The 16690-nt window shown below is 46.5% G+C and overlaps 3 protein-coding genes across 3 annotated transcripts; 2 read left to right on the top strand and 1 right to left on the bottom strand.

Annotated features, from left to right (window-relative positions):
• Nucleotides 1-4841: 4841 nt before the first annotated feature.
• LOC100844134 (65-kDa microtubule-associated protein 6) lies at nt 4842-9198 on the top strand. The gene is made up of 9 exons (XM_003560518.4): nt 4842-5214; nt 5313-5519; nt 6363-6620; nt 7105-7636; nt 7747-7898; nt 7998-8085; nt 8207-8280; nt 8380-8454; nt 8572-9198. The coding sequence occupies exons 1-9, from the start codon at nt 5101-5103 to the stop codon at nt 8914-8916; spliced, it is 1845 nt and encodes a 614-aa protein (XP_003560566.1). The 5' UTR covers nt 4842-5100; the 3' UTR covers nt 8917-9198.
• A 1878-nt stretch (nt 9199-11076) lies between these two features.
• Nucleotides 11077-14182, top strand: LOC100824129 (laccase-19). Its single transcript, XM_003559445.4, has 5 exons — nt 11077-11323; nt 11430-11581; nt 11665-11906; nt 11996-12118; nt 12851-14182. The coding sequence occupies exons 1-5, from the start codon at nt 11204-11206 to the stop codon at nt 14050-14052; spliced, it is 1839 nt and encodes a 612-aa protein (XP_003559493.1). The 5' UTR covers nt 11077-11203; the 3' UTR covers nt 14053-14182.
• Nucleotides 14183-14275: 93 nt separating this feature from the next.
• Nucleotides 14276-14988, bottom strand: LOC100824436 (putative lipid-binding protein AIR1B). The gene has a single exon (XM_003559446.4). The coding sequence runs from the start codon at nt 14885-14887 to the stop codon at nt 14522-14524; it is 366 nt and encodes a 121-aa protein (XP_003559494.1). The 5' UTR covers nt 14888-14988; the 3' UTR covers nt 14276-14521.
• Nucleotides 14989-16690: the final 1702 nt, after the last annotated feature.

Genomic DNA, 16690 nt, shown 5'->3' on the forward strand with positions numbered 1-16690 from the left:
ATATTTTTTATATGTTTGAATGGAAGGAGTATTATGCAACTGGCACTGAAACTGCAGATACTGTCTGGTTGTGTTCTCGTGCAGTTCACAGAGCATACATGCCTGGACCGTGCATCTGCAACCATGTCCTGTTGCCCGTGGTGTTTCTCGAATATAGCCATAAAATATCACCGGAGTGATTGGCCAATCATTTGAAACTGACATGCTAAGCTATTAGCTAGCTTAATAGATCATTGCTCATCCACTAACTGTTCGTGACCAAATTGGAGTATAACATATGATTGTGCACCGAATCCATAAATGCTCCATGGAACCACTTGGATTTGCTGTTTCGGAAAGTTAACTAGAAAAAGACATGCATATGCAGATATGCTCTAGGTATATAGATCCGAGAACCTTTTTGCGAGTATGTTGAGTTCCTAAATTATTTTTGTAGCAAAGCATCGCCATTCAATATTTTTCATAGGATTTTGTGAATCAGGCTCTCTGACAACTGTGATGCTCTTTTGTCTCAGTGATCTGGATATAATTCTTTCTTATGTGATTACGAGGTATTAAGGTAGAACATCATTTTCAGAAGAAACATAACGGCATAGCACGCGATCAATGTTTTTTCTTTGGTTATACCGTTAGATGATTCGTAAGTTAATGTGTCCATCTATGGTTGCATCTGTCTTCTTTTTAATTAACAACAAATTAAATTACCTGCTCCATTACGCTCACAAGTATTCAAGGTAGGTACTAGTATTTCTCATTTATCAAAGCCAACTATCATGCCCAATCGTGATATACCAACAGTTTATAATTGCCTCAAAGTTCGAAATATATACAGATATATTTAATTATGGTGTGCTCAACTGTGGTGGTGCAGCCAATCGAGTTTGAGTAGTAGGTACCATATCTATTATTCCATTTTTCAGCGAATCGTATACAGCCATGAATAAAATGTAGATACCCATAGTACGATCAATGTGTGCTTTTTCATATGTTTCAAAATTAAAAGTAATGCTTTCTGCCAGCAAAAATAAAACGCTAATGCTTTCAAGTATTTCTAAAGTGGTCGAAGAAAAGCGTAGGCTAGAAGACAGAAGTTGGGAAGCGATAGTTGGTTTTTTTTAACGCTTTTTTTTTTGAACGCAGGGAAGCGATGGTTGGTTGGTATTGGTACCATGGACGAGGATCATTGTTCTATCCCGTTACAGGTAGGGTAAGGCTAGCCGCTGCAGTTTTTCTTAAGAAACCTTGCTTATTGGCTTTCTGGACATCTATCTAATCTGGGTATGTGTGCTTCTTCAGTTCTTCTCCCTGTGCAAATTATAGTTACTAGTGTTTCCTGATTAGCTAAGTTGTATACTCTGGTTCATTATCAGCATGGAGACGCGAACTCACCTGACAGAAGGACGTTCTGGATTTGGGAGAAAGCTCACGTGAACGTTTCCCTGCATCATATCTTCCGTGATTAATAATAGTCCATCTAACTAATTAACCAACGGCAAACTGATGATTAAGCCCGAGCTATGTCTCCAGTTTCATTAAACGACTCGTCTCCCCCTTTTCTTTCACCGAGCCAATGAGTTCAGTCAGAATATTGGGATTTTGCTGCTCAAATGTTCTGCATACCAAAACAAAAGCTCTTTTCTTCCCATCGTGAGTACGTTGGCGCTGAACCGCCAACGACCCGGTTGTCCGGTTCTTTCGCAGGAAAACGACTGGCCGGTTGTTCGATGTCAACTTCGGATGACTTTTTCTCAGAACTCAGTTCTTCTCCCTTTCCGTGTTATTACAACACGAGACGTGACGCATGCATATAGGTTGTCAAACAAAAAGGAGAATGACGCATAGATAGTCCAGAGCTGAGCTCGTAAGAAATGTTTATATGACGTATTCACTTTATGCTCGTCACTGCCGCGATACGTACGTAATGTGTGTGTTATAGCAGACGGGAGACGGAAGGCTGCTGTCTCGCTGAACTAGAAATATAATCCACGTGATCTGAGTATCTAAGGACATGTTTAATTATCGGTCTCCATCCGAAAACAGGGTCTTGCCCAACCTCCAAGACTGGCTAGGCGGCCGGTGAGCCCGACAGTAAGGATGTCTGCTGTAGCGTTATTTGCAGATATATATATAACTGCACGTCAACGCCATGTAAGCAAAGGGAGAAGTGGCAGCTTCTCCCGGTCAATTTACAAACTTATTGCTCAGCCTAGATATAGGCTAGCTGTCTAGTGAAGATATTCTTGTTTTCCATACTTGCATGAATCCCAAAAATCGGATTGGATGGCTTTAGCATCGACTTAGGAATAATTATTTCTCGGTCACCGAAAAAACAAGAAAACTGCATGTAAAACAATTTTAAACATATCTTATCTTCCATGACAAACTTGGCTGCAGAGAGAAGGCGTTCCTCATGTCAACTGAGTGATATGGCATCCTAGCCAACACGACGTTGGCCGATGTGAGCTAATTCAATACCCCCCACACCCACACACACACACACAACCACTCCAAAGTCATCAGGTTCCTAGGGTGGGGCGAGTTAAGTCAGGTCCTGGTTGGTATAGCCCGCCAGAAGTCCATATCCAAGCCCTGTATAATCTTGTTGAAACTTTCACAATGCGCGTGACTAATTTAAAACAAAATTTACACTTTATTCAGCAAATCATCAAGTGAAAACGATTTTGGTCGAGTTCGTAGACAAACATATATAGATGCCACAATTACTTGACCCAACCATATATACCTCAGTCAAAAGTGGTGGACCAGCTTTTCAATATTGGGTGGGACAAACATTGTATTTTTAATATAGCGTGGAGCAAATACGCTGCGATTCTATTTTTTCCCCCTAATTTTAACTAGTAAAAGGAAAAATTTAAAAGTATTAGGTAGGGCGGGTCCCACCCAATAATCACCCGGCTGGGTCTGCCCCTGTCAGTCAAGTTGAGTTCTTGAAACCTAACTACTACACGATAGGATTCCAATTGGCCAGTCCATGCACTTTGTGAAGAACGAGGAACATTGTGTTGAATCGCTACAATTTTTTCACCCAATGAATAATATTTGGTTATGATTTTGTTTCGCCTTTAATTCCACTTTCCTAGAGCACTAACTAAACATCTTTCAGTTTTGAAAGAACAATGTTTATTGCCTTTTTGGTGACTAAACTCAAAACTTCACTCCAAAAAAAACTCATGACAGTGCATCATATCATATATCCGACTGTCAATTTTTTTTCTGTGCAATATATATATATATTACTTTACTAAGACGTCCCTTTCCACTATTGCTTTAGCTTATGTATTTTATATGTGCGGAGGGCATCGACCGTTGATCTTGACTGTTAGAATGGTTGCATCACACGGCCCATGCAAGCGCGCGCGCACACACACACAACTTAACCAGCTTAAAGCTATATCCATGACAGATTCTTTTTTTACAATAAAAATCCACGACAGTACAGAAATGAGTGTGCAAAAATACACATTAGCAACAGGGGCAAAGGTATGGGGTTGTGATAGGGTTTGGGACTCATCAACCCATGCATATATCATTCAGCTAGCTCATCACCTAGAGCCTTGCCATGCAACCACTACTGTCTGCAGGATACAAAAGAAAAAGCATAAGAACCATCCCCGGCCCCCAATGATATAGCATCTGGTGTGTGGTCTATTTCCGGTACTAGCAGTAGTTGACATCGCGGGATGATGCTTTCTCTATTCACTTGCTAACCTACCGCAAAAGCCCAAAAACCCTAATGGAAAGCTAAAGGGGGCTAATCAAACGGTCTCCAAATGAGATAATCAAAGGATCATAGCTGTCAATGTCATATCGCGATATATATCTAAGGATTGATGTCAGTGTCTATACCATGTATATATGGGTGTGAATTATATATAGGAATATTGGGGGGCTTTCGGGTAGCTCTTAAGTAATCAGACGCGGTTTTCTTTTCCCATGCATATGCATGAAAAGCACGGCCAAACATCTTTCCGTTGGACCGTCCGGACGTGTTGACAACTTTCTGTTAAAGTTTTCCTGAAATCCTGGTATTTGAAACATACCTAACAATAACGAGCATTTTGATGCACACTCGTTGCACTCAAAATGGGGGTCATGTATAGCCTAAGTAAACTGAAAATATATCTTGGTTGCAACAATTATTTTCATTTTTATGATAGAGAGAAATCATATTTTTAAGGAGAATGAAGTTTATGTACAGGAGAGACGACCGAAAAATGAATAAAAAAGCCCCATCTAGGACGATTAAGAGACTGGAACGCACAAGTAGTCTAGTGATAATATATGATTTTTTTTAGGAACATACAGTAGGCAAATGCTTACTGCAATTGTATTAGTGATAATAGATGATCACCTAGCTAGACAAGGAGATCGCCGGAGGTAGGTTCCGGCGGAGGGCGAGCAGTCCATGTTTTAATTCATGTCAACGTACGTATGAATGCTATATGCTATCTACTACTAGTACATTATGATTATGCTACATCTACGATTAGTCGTCCACATGCCCCGTCGTTTTTAGGATCGATGGAAATGTGCATTGCGGGCAAACAATATTCAAACACTCTCTGGCCGGTTCTTTCTTCATTAATCTCTGACGCGTGCATGCGAGTGTCAATAACAACTGTAGAGAGAGCATCATGACATCTGATCGAGCTAGCTAGCTAACACCATAAACAAAGCACAAATCAGTTGGTAACGGTCGGGCCAGAGCATATATTCACACCCCAAAACACTGGCTTTATTAGCTAAGCTCAGCCTTCCTCTCCTCTTCCTTTTTTCTTTCTTTCTTGCTCTGGCCTACACGGAGAGAGTCTCATCATGATCATCAACTGGTCTCTCCCACGGCCACGGCTGCTGGCCGCACCCATATTATACTCGCCGTGTGGCGTGTGCACATCCACGGGCCACAGCGGCTACGTACAAAGCCAGGACCCCTGACCTTCCAGCTATATATATATATTTGCTCTCCAACCAACGCTTCCATCAATTCAACGGCGTCCTCTTGGAGACTCTTAAACCCTCTCCCGTGGACAGCCGGCCTTCTTCTCTCAACAGCCGCTCGCCCGCCGGAGATATACGATCATGGGAGAAGTCGCGGCGGAGCTGCTGTACAGCATGGCGCCGATGGTTCTGTGCACCGCCGGCGGCGTGGAGGCCGGCGGCGGCAGCTGCGGGCCCCTGCTCGCGGAGCTCAGGGTGCGTTTTCTTGGACCCTGTTTGATGTGTTTTACTTGGTGTTTCTAAGTGGTTTGCTGGGGTTTGATGTGTGTGTGTGTGTGTGTGTGTGTTTGCAGCAACTGTGGGGGGAGATAGGGAAGAGCCGGGAGGAGAAGGAGCGGATGGTGCACGAGCTGGAGGCGGAGTGCATGCGTGTGTACCGCCGCAAGGTCGACGAGGCCACCGGGGAGCGCGCGCTGCTGCACCAGACGCTCGCCGCCAGCGAGGCCGAGATCGCCGCCCTCACCGCTGCCCTCGGCGCCGACAACACCACCCAGTTCAAGGTATGTACGTAGGCAGGCAGGCAGGCAGCAAACCTGCCTCCTTGGTGGATATATATATTCCGGATATTCTGGTGAGGACCCTTTTTTTACAGATATTTTAAACCTCCCCTATATATATATCACTGACAAATTAAAGGCTTGTTCTCTACATATCATCGGAGAACGAATTTTTTTCCATTCTCCACGCAATTCTGTTAAATTTCTGTCAGTAAAGCTTCATCATATTGTGAAATATCGAGTGGTATAAAGATTATTGTATATGTATGCTTAGGATTGTATAGGGAGGAAAAAAAAGCATTTTTACACATTTTACGGCGCTCTTTTAAAGAGAGGTTAGTGAAATGGAGGGTACCCAAAAGCTATTATCCAATGTTACATGGGAAATATGCTCTCTGCCTAGATGAAATCTAGCTGCTTCTAAATTAGTTATACTAAGTGGCATGCAGATGAATTGCGAAAAAAAAACGAACAACACTTTTGAAGGAGTAAATTTTACAAAAATACACTTTATGTGCAATTGTTTCACAAAACCTCAATTTCAATTAATTTATGACGGTTTCACAAAACCTCAATTTCAATTAATTTATGATGGTCACCCAAATTCCAAAGCCACATTTCTATCCACACAAATGCAAACATTCAATTTACATTGCTGTGCAGTTGACAGGTGGGCCACGTCGTTGTGTTTTACATAAAAATTGATTTCCTTAAACAACTATTACTCCTAAGGCCTTTTGTTTAGTCAGACTAGTGTGTACAAAACATTTAATTTAGTCACTGAAATCTTCATCTGTCTGCTGAAACTTAGCCTTACCATTCTGGTGTCTGTGTCTCCATCTTTAGGTGAACAAATGGACCGTGTCACTGAACGAGCGGGTGTCGGCTGCAACAGCTCTGCTGGAGGAGCTGCGAGGGATGAGAGAAGAACGGAGCAAGCAGTTCTCCGACATCCGGTCGGAGATCGAGAAGATCACCTCTGAAATCTCAGGAAAAAGCCACAGCGGCTACGACAGCTCCCCCCGGGCCGGCGACGGCCATGACCTGACCGTCCGGAGGCTGAACGAGTATAGGGCCCGCCTGTCGAACCTCCAGAAAGAGAAGGTACGTACGTACAGTGGTTCTTAATTTTCAGACAGACGCGTCCTTCTCGGATGGGGTTGCTTCTTGTCGGGATATATTAATCACGTTTAGTTTTGTGTGAGACGGAACCTGCCAACCACTAGCAGCTAGCTAGTAGGACATCCATCCGTTTTGGTCGTTCCAGCAGTACTAGTACTTGTTGTTAAGTTGGCTAATCAGTCGATTCATTCATACAAGCATGTACGCTTTCCCGGCCATTATTTTTATGAGGAATTCCCGGCCATTATTGAAAGTGATTCTTTAGAATTTTATACTGTAAGCTTTTGCAACATTCCAAGGATCATGAATAAATAATTCGTGTGGCCTCGTAGAAAAGATTAAGATAGTGTTAGCATCAATCATCGGCAACATCTGGATATGATAGCGACAAATTAACCGACGGCCAATGCATGGTACCAGTAAAAGTAAAAGTAACAAGTTAACAAGTGTGTATACGTTTGGGCAGTCGGAGCGGCTGCACAAGGTCCTGGAGCACGTGACGGAGGTGCACTCCCTGTGCGACGTGCTGGGGGAGGACTTCATCGCGATCGTGAACGAGGTCCACCCGGGCCTGCACGAGGCGGACCCAGGAAAGCCCACCAGCATCAGCGACAGCACGCTCACGAGCCTGGCCCAGGTGGTGGCCATGCTGGGCTCCGAGCGGGCCAAGCGGGCCGCCATGCTGCGGGACGCCGTGGCGCCGCTGGTGGAGCTGTGGGAGCTGATGGACTCTCCCGAGGAGGAGCGCCGGGGGTTCCGGAAGGCCGCGGCCGTCATGAGGAAGGAGGAGCTGCAGTCCCTGTCTTCCGGCGTGCTGTCCATGGCGACGATCAAGAAGACGGAGGAGGAAGTCGAGCGGCTCACGAGGCTCAAGGCCGGCCGGATGAAGGAGCTCGTGCTGAAACGGAGGCTGGAGCTGGAGAACATCTGCCGCAGCATGCACGTCGAGCCCGACGCCAGCACCGTGCCCGAGAAGTCCATCGCGCTCATCGATTCCGGTACGTAGTACGACTTCAGACTTCAGACGCACCGAGTTCACTTGCTGAAATTGAAAATGCATTTCGGATGGGGAAATTACCTCGAATTTGATTGTGTCTTGTCTCTGCAGGCCTTGTGAACCCCTCGGAGCTCATGGCAAGCATCGACGAGCAGATCGCCAAGGCCAAGGAGGAGCTGCTGTCCAGGAAGGACATCATGGAGAAGATCAACAAGTGGCTGCTGGCCTGCGACGAAGAGAAATGGCTCGAGGAGCACAACTTGGTAGGTCCAAATGTGACAAAATAAAATGTGCATTTTGATTGCATTTGGGCACTGATTTCCTCGGGCTGATGACTAAAGGGCGGGATCTGCTTGTTTCAGGATGAGAACAGATTCAGTACTGGCAGGACTGCACGTCTGAACCTGAAACGCGCCGAGAAAGCGAGGGTTGTCATCATGAAGATCCCAGGTAATGCACATTTGATTTTGGTGACACATAGAAGCAGAACAACTTATAGTTATCCCGATGTGGAATTCAACATCAGAAGATACTTCTGCAAAAACATAATACATTGTTCATTAATCTGCAGCTGTTGTTGATAACTTGATGAGTCGGACACTGGCATGGGAGAGCGAAAGGAAGAAGCCTTTTCTGTACGATGGGGTAAGCTAGTTTCAGCACTAGTACTTGCAACACTAGAATAAGCAGTAGTAACATTTTTGTAGCAGTTGCTGAGATGTTTGCTTCTCTTACGATGTCTAGGCTCGCCTTGTCGCCGTGCTGGAAGAGCACAAGCAAGCCAGGCTGAGGCAGGAAGAGGAGAGGAGGCGACTCCGGGTAAGTAAAACATGCTTGTTTTTACTGCATTTAGTTGGCACTTGTAATAACAAACTGATGTAATTGGCAACCGTAGCTAGAGTTACTGTGGATTCTGAAGAAATTTACGCGTTTCAGGAGCAGAAGAAGCTGCGCACTCTGTTCAGCGAGAAGGAGACGATGCCTCGCCTGAAGCGGCCCGGCAGCAGCAGCAGCAGCAGCGCCGGCTTCAGCAGGACGCCGGAGCCGGGGTACATGAGCCGGAAGAGGGTCGACGGCGGCAGGCTGACGTGCTCCGCGCCGTCCATGCGCAGCAGCAGCAGCAGCGGGTCCAGCTGCAACGCCGGCGAGCTCGTCAGGCCGCGGTCGTCGGCGTCGGGCGCCGCGAGGCGGATCTCCTTGGGAGCGGCGTTCAACTACGCCGCCGCCGCCGTGTCGTCCAAGGCGGGCAGCATGTCTTCCTCGCTGGCGTCCATGTCCTGATTCCTGAACTACTCACGGTGAAGCCGCATCTCAGCTGCTGCTGCTGCTTCTTCTCGCCGGCCTCTGCTCATTTTTCGGTCTTCCTATTTGTCGTTCTTTTACAGGGGAGTAATCGTTTAGGATGATGCAGGACGGAAAATTCGTTTGTTGTCTACGTGTAATTCAACGATGCTTTTGTAATCGAGTGTTGTTTGTGCAACCCATGTTCTTTTTATCACGGAGTATCCGTATGTAAATAGTTTATCGACACGATTATAATGTCGGATCAATTTCTTTCCCCGAGGGTCTGCGTCGTTTACATCAGAGGAAAATCGGAACGGCAAACAAGACACACAGCTACAGTCGCGTGGGACACAAATTGTTACTTCCTCCGTTCTTGGCACAGGCGCATGATTTTGAACTAGCTCCGTGCGAATCGTGTGAGATACAATTGTTTCTCGGCTGCGAGTGGTCATCGTGTGAGAAACAATTATTTCTCGGTTGACCGAGGGTAGTCATTCTCATTCTATTTAGATCCTTTCCAATCGTACAATTGTTTCTCACACGATGGCCACATGTGATTAGAAAACTCACTCATCTATTCCCCTCCGCTTGCATCCCTCTGTGTGCCTGTTGTGTTTTTCCTTCTTTGACCCGGGCCTTAGACAGACTTCCAAAAAAAAGTCTCACTCCATTCACAAGGAGTGAAAAGGAAAAACTAAGGATAAATCAGCCAACTCAACGTCAGACCAAAAAAAACAGAGAAAATCGTATGCATGGATTTTGATTCTATATTGAAGGGACTTGGATTTTGATTCTCAGGCGACTGACCCCAGCAAATTCGAAAATAAAATTATAGGAGCACACCACCGGCCCAAAGCAAAGGGGACGCAAACGTCATGCCCGAGGCGGCGGTGTACGCGTCACGGCTGCAAAGTGAAATATCCGGACCGGGTGCTGTGTAGGGTATATTTGGCTTTAAACGATGTCTTCATTCGATAACGGTCTTCCTATTTCTTAGGCGACTGAGAAATATCTATTTTTTAAGTCCATGATAACAACCATTTGATTCTATCACCGAAATTCGTGTAATATTAATGTAGATCCGATGGATAAAAAAATCCTCGTTCGACGGTTACAATTGTCGATTGAGAAATAACTACTTCCTCTGATTTTAAATTTTTGTCAAAATATGACATGTATCTAAACTCAGACGCAGCTAGCTAGCGCTCCACCACCAGGCACCGGCTCTCGCGCCTCGAAGTGTGCCGATGCATGCAGGTATTTAATTGCTGCCGGCCACATCCTATCATTCCATTTTTCTTGTACAAGACACGCACGGTTGTGTAGACTTTAATTAGGAGGGGCTGGACAGATGGGGATGTGAAATCAATATGCATGCATGGCTTAAACCGGTGAAGTCACATGCATGCATACTCGATCGATCGGTCCCTTATCGTTACTATTAGCAGGTTGCAGGTACTCCTAGCGAAGAGAATGAGCTGATTAATTTGTACGTCTAACGGATCGAAAGAGTCATGCAATGAAGCGAGAATGGGCCAAGAAAGTAAGGAGACCAAATTTGGTGGCTACGCACGTCTGACTATGGAAAGAGCTCCGTGGAGTGAGGAGCATTATATTGCTAACTAGTACTCCGTAGGTTTAGATAACAAGATTGATGATTAACTGTTCGGTTTTGCCAATTATCGGTTGTCTAAATTTTTCAGAAATCTTGAAGTCTTAGAAAATTGCAATTGATAATCTAAAATTGTAGGCTGAAAAAGTATGAATTTAGAGACGTGATTACACACACAAGAGCGCGCTAATTGGCAGTCGCATGCAATTGACAAACGGTGGGGATAAGGACACGTACGGCTACGGATATATAGGTTGTAGCCTTGTAGGGATTGAGCTTCTTATCAGTGGCACGCAGAGAATTACACTCTGTTACGTATTTACTTGCATTGCGAATGTGAAACACGTTTGTGGGGTCAGATGTTTTTTGTGCTACTCAACCAACCTCATTGGTTCGGCAATTAATGCAGAATCCTGCGTGTTCTCTTCGTACGTATGTCACGTCTTGTATCTTGTGTCGTGCACGTAAAATCTTGTAACCCCATCTGATCGCATCTAGCTAATTTGGCCTCTGGCTTTAATCTCTGACTTGACGTAAGATGTAGCCTTTTCTCGATGGCTCCATCGATCGAGCACCCACCAGCTGGCATGTTATGTTATGGTGCATATAAAGACCTTGGGGTGCTAGTGCAATCATCAACAAGCTTAATAGGTAGCTAGATCGATCGAGAAGATGCCGGAGCAAATGGTAGCAAGCAGCATGAGCAAGATGCTGCAGACGGCAGCAGGTGTCTTCTTCTTCGCCGTGGTCCTGTCGGCAGGCGACGCGGCTGTCGTGGAGCAAACATTCGTCGTGAGTAGATGCATCGATCGATCTTGCGAAATCTTTGAAGGTTGATCTGAATCTAACATATGGTGATCATTAATTTTAATATGATTGGATCCGGCTGGCCGGCCAGGTCACCCAGGTGCGTATGCGGCATCTGTGCAACGACACGCTGGCGACGGTGGTGAACGGGCAGTTCCCCGGCCCAGCGTTGGAGGCCACTCAAGGGGACACCGTGGTCGTCCACGTGGTCAACAAGTCGCCGCATGGAATCACAATCCACTGGTACGTACGGAGTACGTGGCAAAATGGAGCTGCAGTGTATGGGGTTTTAAACTAATTAACGCATGCAATTAATTTATTTGCAGGCACGGGGTGAAACAGAGGCTGACGTGCTGGGCCGACGGAGCAGGGATGGTAACGCAGTGCCCGATCCAGCCAAACACCAGCTTCACGTACCGGTTCGACGTGGGCGACCAGGTGGGCACCTTGTGGTGGCACGCCCACGTCTCCTTCCTCCGGGCGACCCTGCACGGCATAATCGTCATCCGACCCAAGTCCGTCGCCTACCCGTTTCTCAAGCCCGACATGGACGTTCCGGTCATCATAAGTTAGTATATATACGCTATGATCTCTGTACATATACATGTACCTACACCGTGATATATTCTGATCTCCGTTTGCTTGGATCAATTCCAGGTGAATGGTGGCAGAAAGACCTGATCAAAGTGGACAAGAACTTCTCCGTTGGGGGGTCGTTCGATGATAACCCCGCCGCAGCTGCCATCAACGGGAAGCTCGGAGATCTCTACAACTGCTCGGGTAAACTATTTTGGAAATATTCGCTGCAAATTAATTAATTCTTTGAGTAATTTGAGAAAACCATACCTTTTGGAGTTAGGGTTTCACGGAGACACAGGTTTTGAGGCTAATTGTTTCAGAAAATCCAAATGACCCGGATTAAGCACTTTGACAGCGAAACCGACAGATATTGCCCACAAGTAAGTCGCCACGTCACACGATCTCTCTTTTCCCCAACCCTTCGTCTTAGTTTGTATTTGCACCCAACTCCAAATCACATCTCAAAAACAAAAATAGCTACCGAAGAACACGATGGCAGCAGGGGGCAGGGGCGGGTCGCCGACGGCGGGGCGGGGCAGGCGGAGGCGGCGCCGAGCAGGTCGCGGGCTGCGGGCAAGGTATGGAGGAAGAAGAAGGAGGGAGAAGTTGGTGAATACAACGAAGGCGAGGGGGCTATGTGAATAAATGAGATGGACAAAACTGCCAACGTGGCGACTTACCTGTAAACTGCCAACATGGCGACTTACCTGTGGGCCATATATATCTGTCGGTTTCACTGTCAAAGTGCCTAATCCGGATCATTTGGATTTCTGAAACAATTAGTCCCAAAACCTGTGGTTTTCTGTTGCAAACCCCAAAACCTGTGTCTTCGTGAAACCCTAGCCCCAAAAGGTGTGGTTTTCTGAAATTTACTCTAATTCTTTCTTCTAAATGATTACTTCTTCACAAACAAACATCATCTAATTTATACAGGGATAACAGAAGACAACTTCGCTCTTGACGTGGAGCCTGGCAAGACCTACTTGCTTCGGCTGGTGAATGCGGCGCTCTTCTCGGAGTACTACTTCAAGGTGGCCAGACACAAGCTCACGGTGGTGGGCTCCGATGCCAACTATGTCACGCCATACACCACCGACGTCGTCGCAGTTGCGGCCGGCGAGACGATCGACGTTCTCATGGTCGCCGACGCCCCGCCCTGCCAGTACTACATGGCTGCCTTGGCCAACCAGCCACCGCCACCTGACCCACAGATCCCGGTGTTCGCCGCCAGAGCGGTAGTTCGGTACACCAGCATTTCCAGTCGTGCACAACACATGTGCGGGAAAGAACCTCTCATGCCTAAGATGCCTGACCAACACGACACCATCACCACCGTCTACTTCCACGGCAACCTGACCGGTCTTCCTGGCCACCCGTTGCTGCCTCAGATCCGAGGCCACGTCCACGAGCGTCTATACCTCACGCTCGGCAAGGGCTCCATATGCAGAGACAGGAACAAGACCTTTTGCAAGAGAGGGGGAAACCCGGAGTCCTTTGAGGTGGCATACATCAACAACGTCTCCTTCCATCTCCCAGAGAAGATAGCGCTGCTTGAAGCACGATACCATGGCAAGATCACGAACGGCAATAGCAGCTGGAATGGCGGCATGCCCGTGGAAGATCTGCCCAGCAAGCCGCCAAGGGCGTTCGACTTCACCGACAAGGCGTTGATACCATCCGTCCCTGGCGGGAAGCTGGAGGAGCTGGAGCCGACGCGGAAGGCAACCATGACGCGACGGTTCGGTTACAACACAACGGTGGAGGTGGTGTTCCAGAGCACGGCCACGATGCAAAGCGACTCCAACCCGATGCACCTCCACGGCCATGATTTCTTCGTGCTCGCACACGGCCTCGGCAACTACGACGCCAAGAGGGACGTGAAGAGCTACAACCTGGTGGACCCGCCGAAGAAGAACACGGTGCAGGTGCCGAGGCTCGGGTGGGCGGCCATCCGGTTCGTCGCTGACAACCCGGGGGCATGGTTCATGCACTGCCACTTCGAATTCCACATCGCCATGGGCATGGCGGCAGTGTTCGAGGTGGAGAACGGGCCAATGCCGGAGACAAGTCTGCCCCCGCCACCTTTGGATCTTCCAAAGTGCACAAAACAACGCGCAGACGTTAGCTTCATATAATACTAGGTGATTCCTCGCACGCTGATGTGGAAAATTTTATTTCCATATTTGCACAATAAGCAAAAAAAGAAATTTTAATATTCTAGAACCAAACAACATTATCATAAAAAATAGAGTAAATTTCACAAAACCACTACTTCAGAGGTTAGGTTTTCACTCAGCTACTACTCCAGGGTTTGCAACTGAGAACTACTACTCTAGGGGGTAATCTTTTTGCATGCAATTGACAAATCGAAGGAATTAACGTTTATTATTCAAATAATCCAAACATACGACGCAACACTTCGACAACAACGATCGACTATATGACTTCCCTTTCCTTTTGAGATGCTCGTCGACTATCTCCAACATTTTGAGCATATAACCTGAAGCCATTAAAGCATCGATCCGCAGATACATGCCCATGCGACGACTAGCTTCTTCTTCGGTGCATATATGTAAAGAGTTGATTGGGACGTGAAATGATCGATCAGGAGCAGTTGGCCCCTGCGGCGGAGGCGTTCCGGCCGCAGTAGTTGAGGACGAGCGGGACGTCGAGCGGCAGGTTGATGGGGATGCCGAGGACGCTGAGCTTGATGGCGGCGCAGAGGCAGGCGGCCACGTCCAGCTTCACCAGCTGCCCGATCAGCGGGCAGCACTGCTGGTTCGCCGGCACGTTGATCTTCAGCTTCAGCAGCACCAGCACGTCCCCGCACACCTTTAAGTCCGCCAGCGCGTTCGTCGGGCACGGGTTCCCGCGGCTCGACGGCGTCTGCCCGCGGACCACGCCGGACACCACCAGGAGGTTCAGCGCCACGAACAGCGCCGCCAAGGCCCTGGGTTTGCAGGCTGCCATTTCTTCGATCTTTCGTTGGAATTAGTTCGGACGTCTGGTAGCTATTGCCTCGTTGTCTTGGGTGCTCTTTGCAGGGTGGGATTGCTGATCTTCTGTTATGGTTAGTGTGGAGTATTTATAGGCTATGCAAACCCAACTGAAGTACTACATGAATGGATTTGATCGAAGGTGTAAAAGAAATTTTTTGCGCTGGCAGCACGTAGTGGCATGCATGTGTGACACATTGTGTGTGTACACGAAACGATATTTTGCGCCGCCACGTTTTTGCAGAACAATGACATCCGCTATAATCGCACCATTTAGCCCATACATACATGCATCATTTCCTCAGGTTCTTGTTGATGTCATGATGTGTATTAGCTACTACTACCACATTAGGAAACTTTACAACTCAACGAGCACTACGTACGTGCCAAAACAGGCCCGGACCGTCCACTGTTATTAGTGGCACTTCGGCAGCTTTGGGTTGTAGTACAATACGTTGCCACGCAATGACACAAACGTGATGGTTCGTTGCAAAGCAACTTAGCCGACATCGATCCCGCGTAGGAGAGATTTTCAGCAGATGAATCGATTGCTCGCCACTCGCTCAGTGTGGTCAACACTGACAGAGGTGAGATGCCCACCGAAGGCATGTTCATGGAAGGATAATTGAGTGGATCACTGGGGTTTATGATGTGACTGAACTAGCAAATCTGTTTTACAAAAAAAAACAGCTAAATATCTCCATGGATTTTCTATATTTCTAGGTACAACTGTAACTACTCAATTTCCTGTTACATTAAAAAAAATCAAAATTTCCAAAGAGGAATACTCTTCATAATCAATAGAGATAAGTGCAGTTTTCTGTATCTGTTCATGCATGGGTGATTTTGGCTGTTTCGTCCATGTAGCAACAAGCGTCGTTTCGTCCCTCCTTCCACATAAAGGCTTGTTCGGCACATTTGTATTTTACGTGATTTTGAGATAATTCTTTGGATTCTAATTAAAAAATGAACCAATGTCCCGAAAATTCCCTAACAACTCGTTTGCCAACTCTCTTTTCATTTCATTTGGAGAAGTGAAATATCAATCTTTTTATAGGAATTTAGTTGGTTGAATTTCAATTATGGATTCTCAAAATCATGTTTGTATGCCACGTTGATTTGTAAAATGAAATACAATTGTAGATGAATGATGCCTTACAGAGACGAATCGGGGATAGATGTATGTGTGATTACATGAAATTTCAGATTGAATTCCTATTCCAAATTCGGCGCTAGCCAAACAAGCTGGTTCCTGAAATCCAAAATTATTTTCAGGATTTCGAACCCAAATAATGGAAGCCACATTATAAGAATTTTGTGAAATCCACCTATGCCGAACAAAACAATCTAATAGGGTTGTTGTCCTTTGGATTGTCGATAACTTGGAGAGAATCCGTCACTAGCTAGATCAATGTTTATCTCGTCGAGGTATGACGCAAGAGAAAGTGACCATTGAGACGTTCTTGAAATAAAGGTCCCCTGATCGTCTTGGCATATCGCCCCATGAAATAAGGCACACATCGATAGCAATCAGGCATAGCAGCCACACGGGTGCGAGGCCCACTCACGCCCCTTCGTTGGGCTTCACAGAGCAATTAATTGGGCCCCTAGCCAAGTCGCACACGTGGGCTCTAGCATTGGATCATATGGTGATGAAAATAGTTTGGTGAGAATGCTGCTCCCTCCAGTACATAATAAGTGTCGCTTATTATGAAACATTAGCGATGTACGATAAGCTAGTTGTTTGAACGATCCGATTTCATTAGAGTTGATTAAT

The sequence above is a fragment of the Brachypodium distachyon genome, chromosome 1, assembly GCF_000005505.3.
Source record: "Brachypodium distachyon strain Bd21 chromosome 1, Brachypodium_distachyon_v3.0, whole genome shotgun sequence".
Lineage (NCBI taxonomy): Eukaryota > Viridiplantae > Streptophyta > Magnoliopsida > Poales > Poaceae > Brachypodium > Brachypodium distachyon.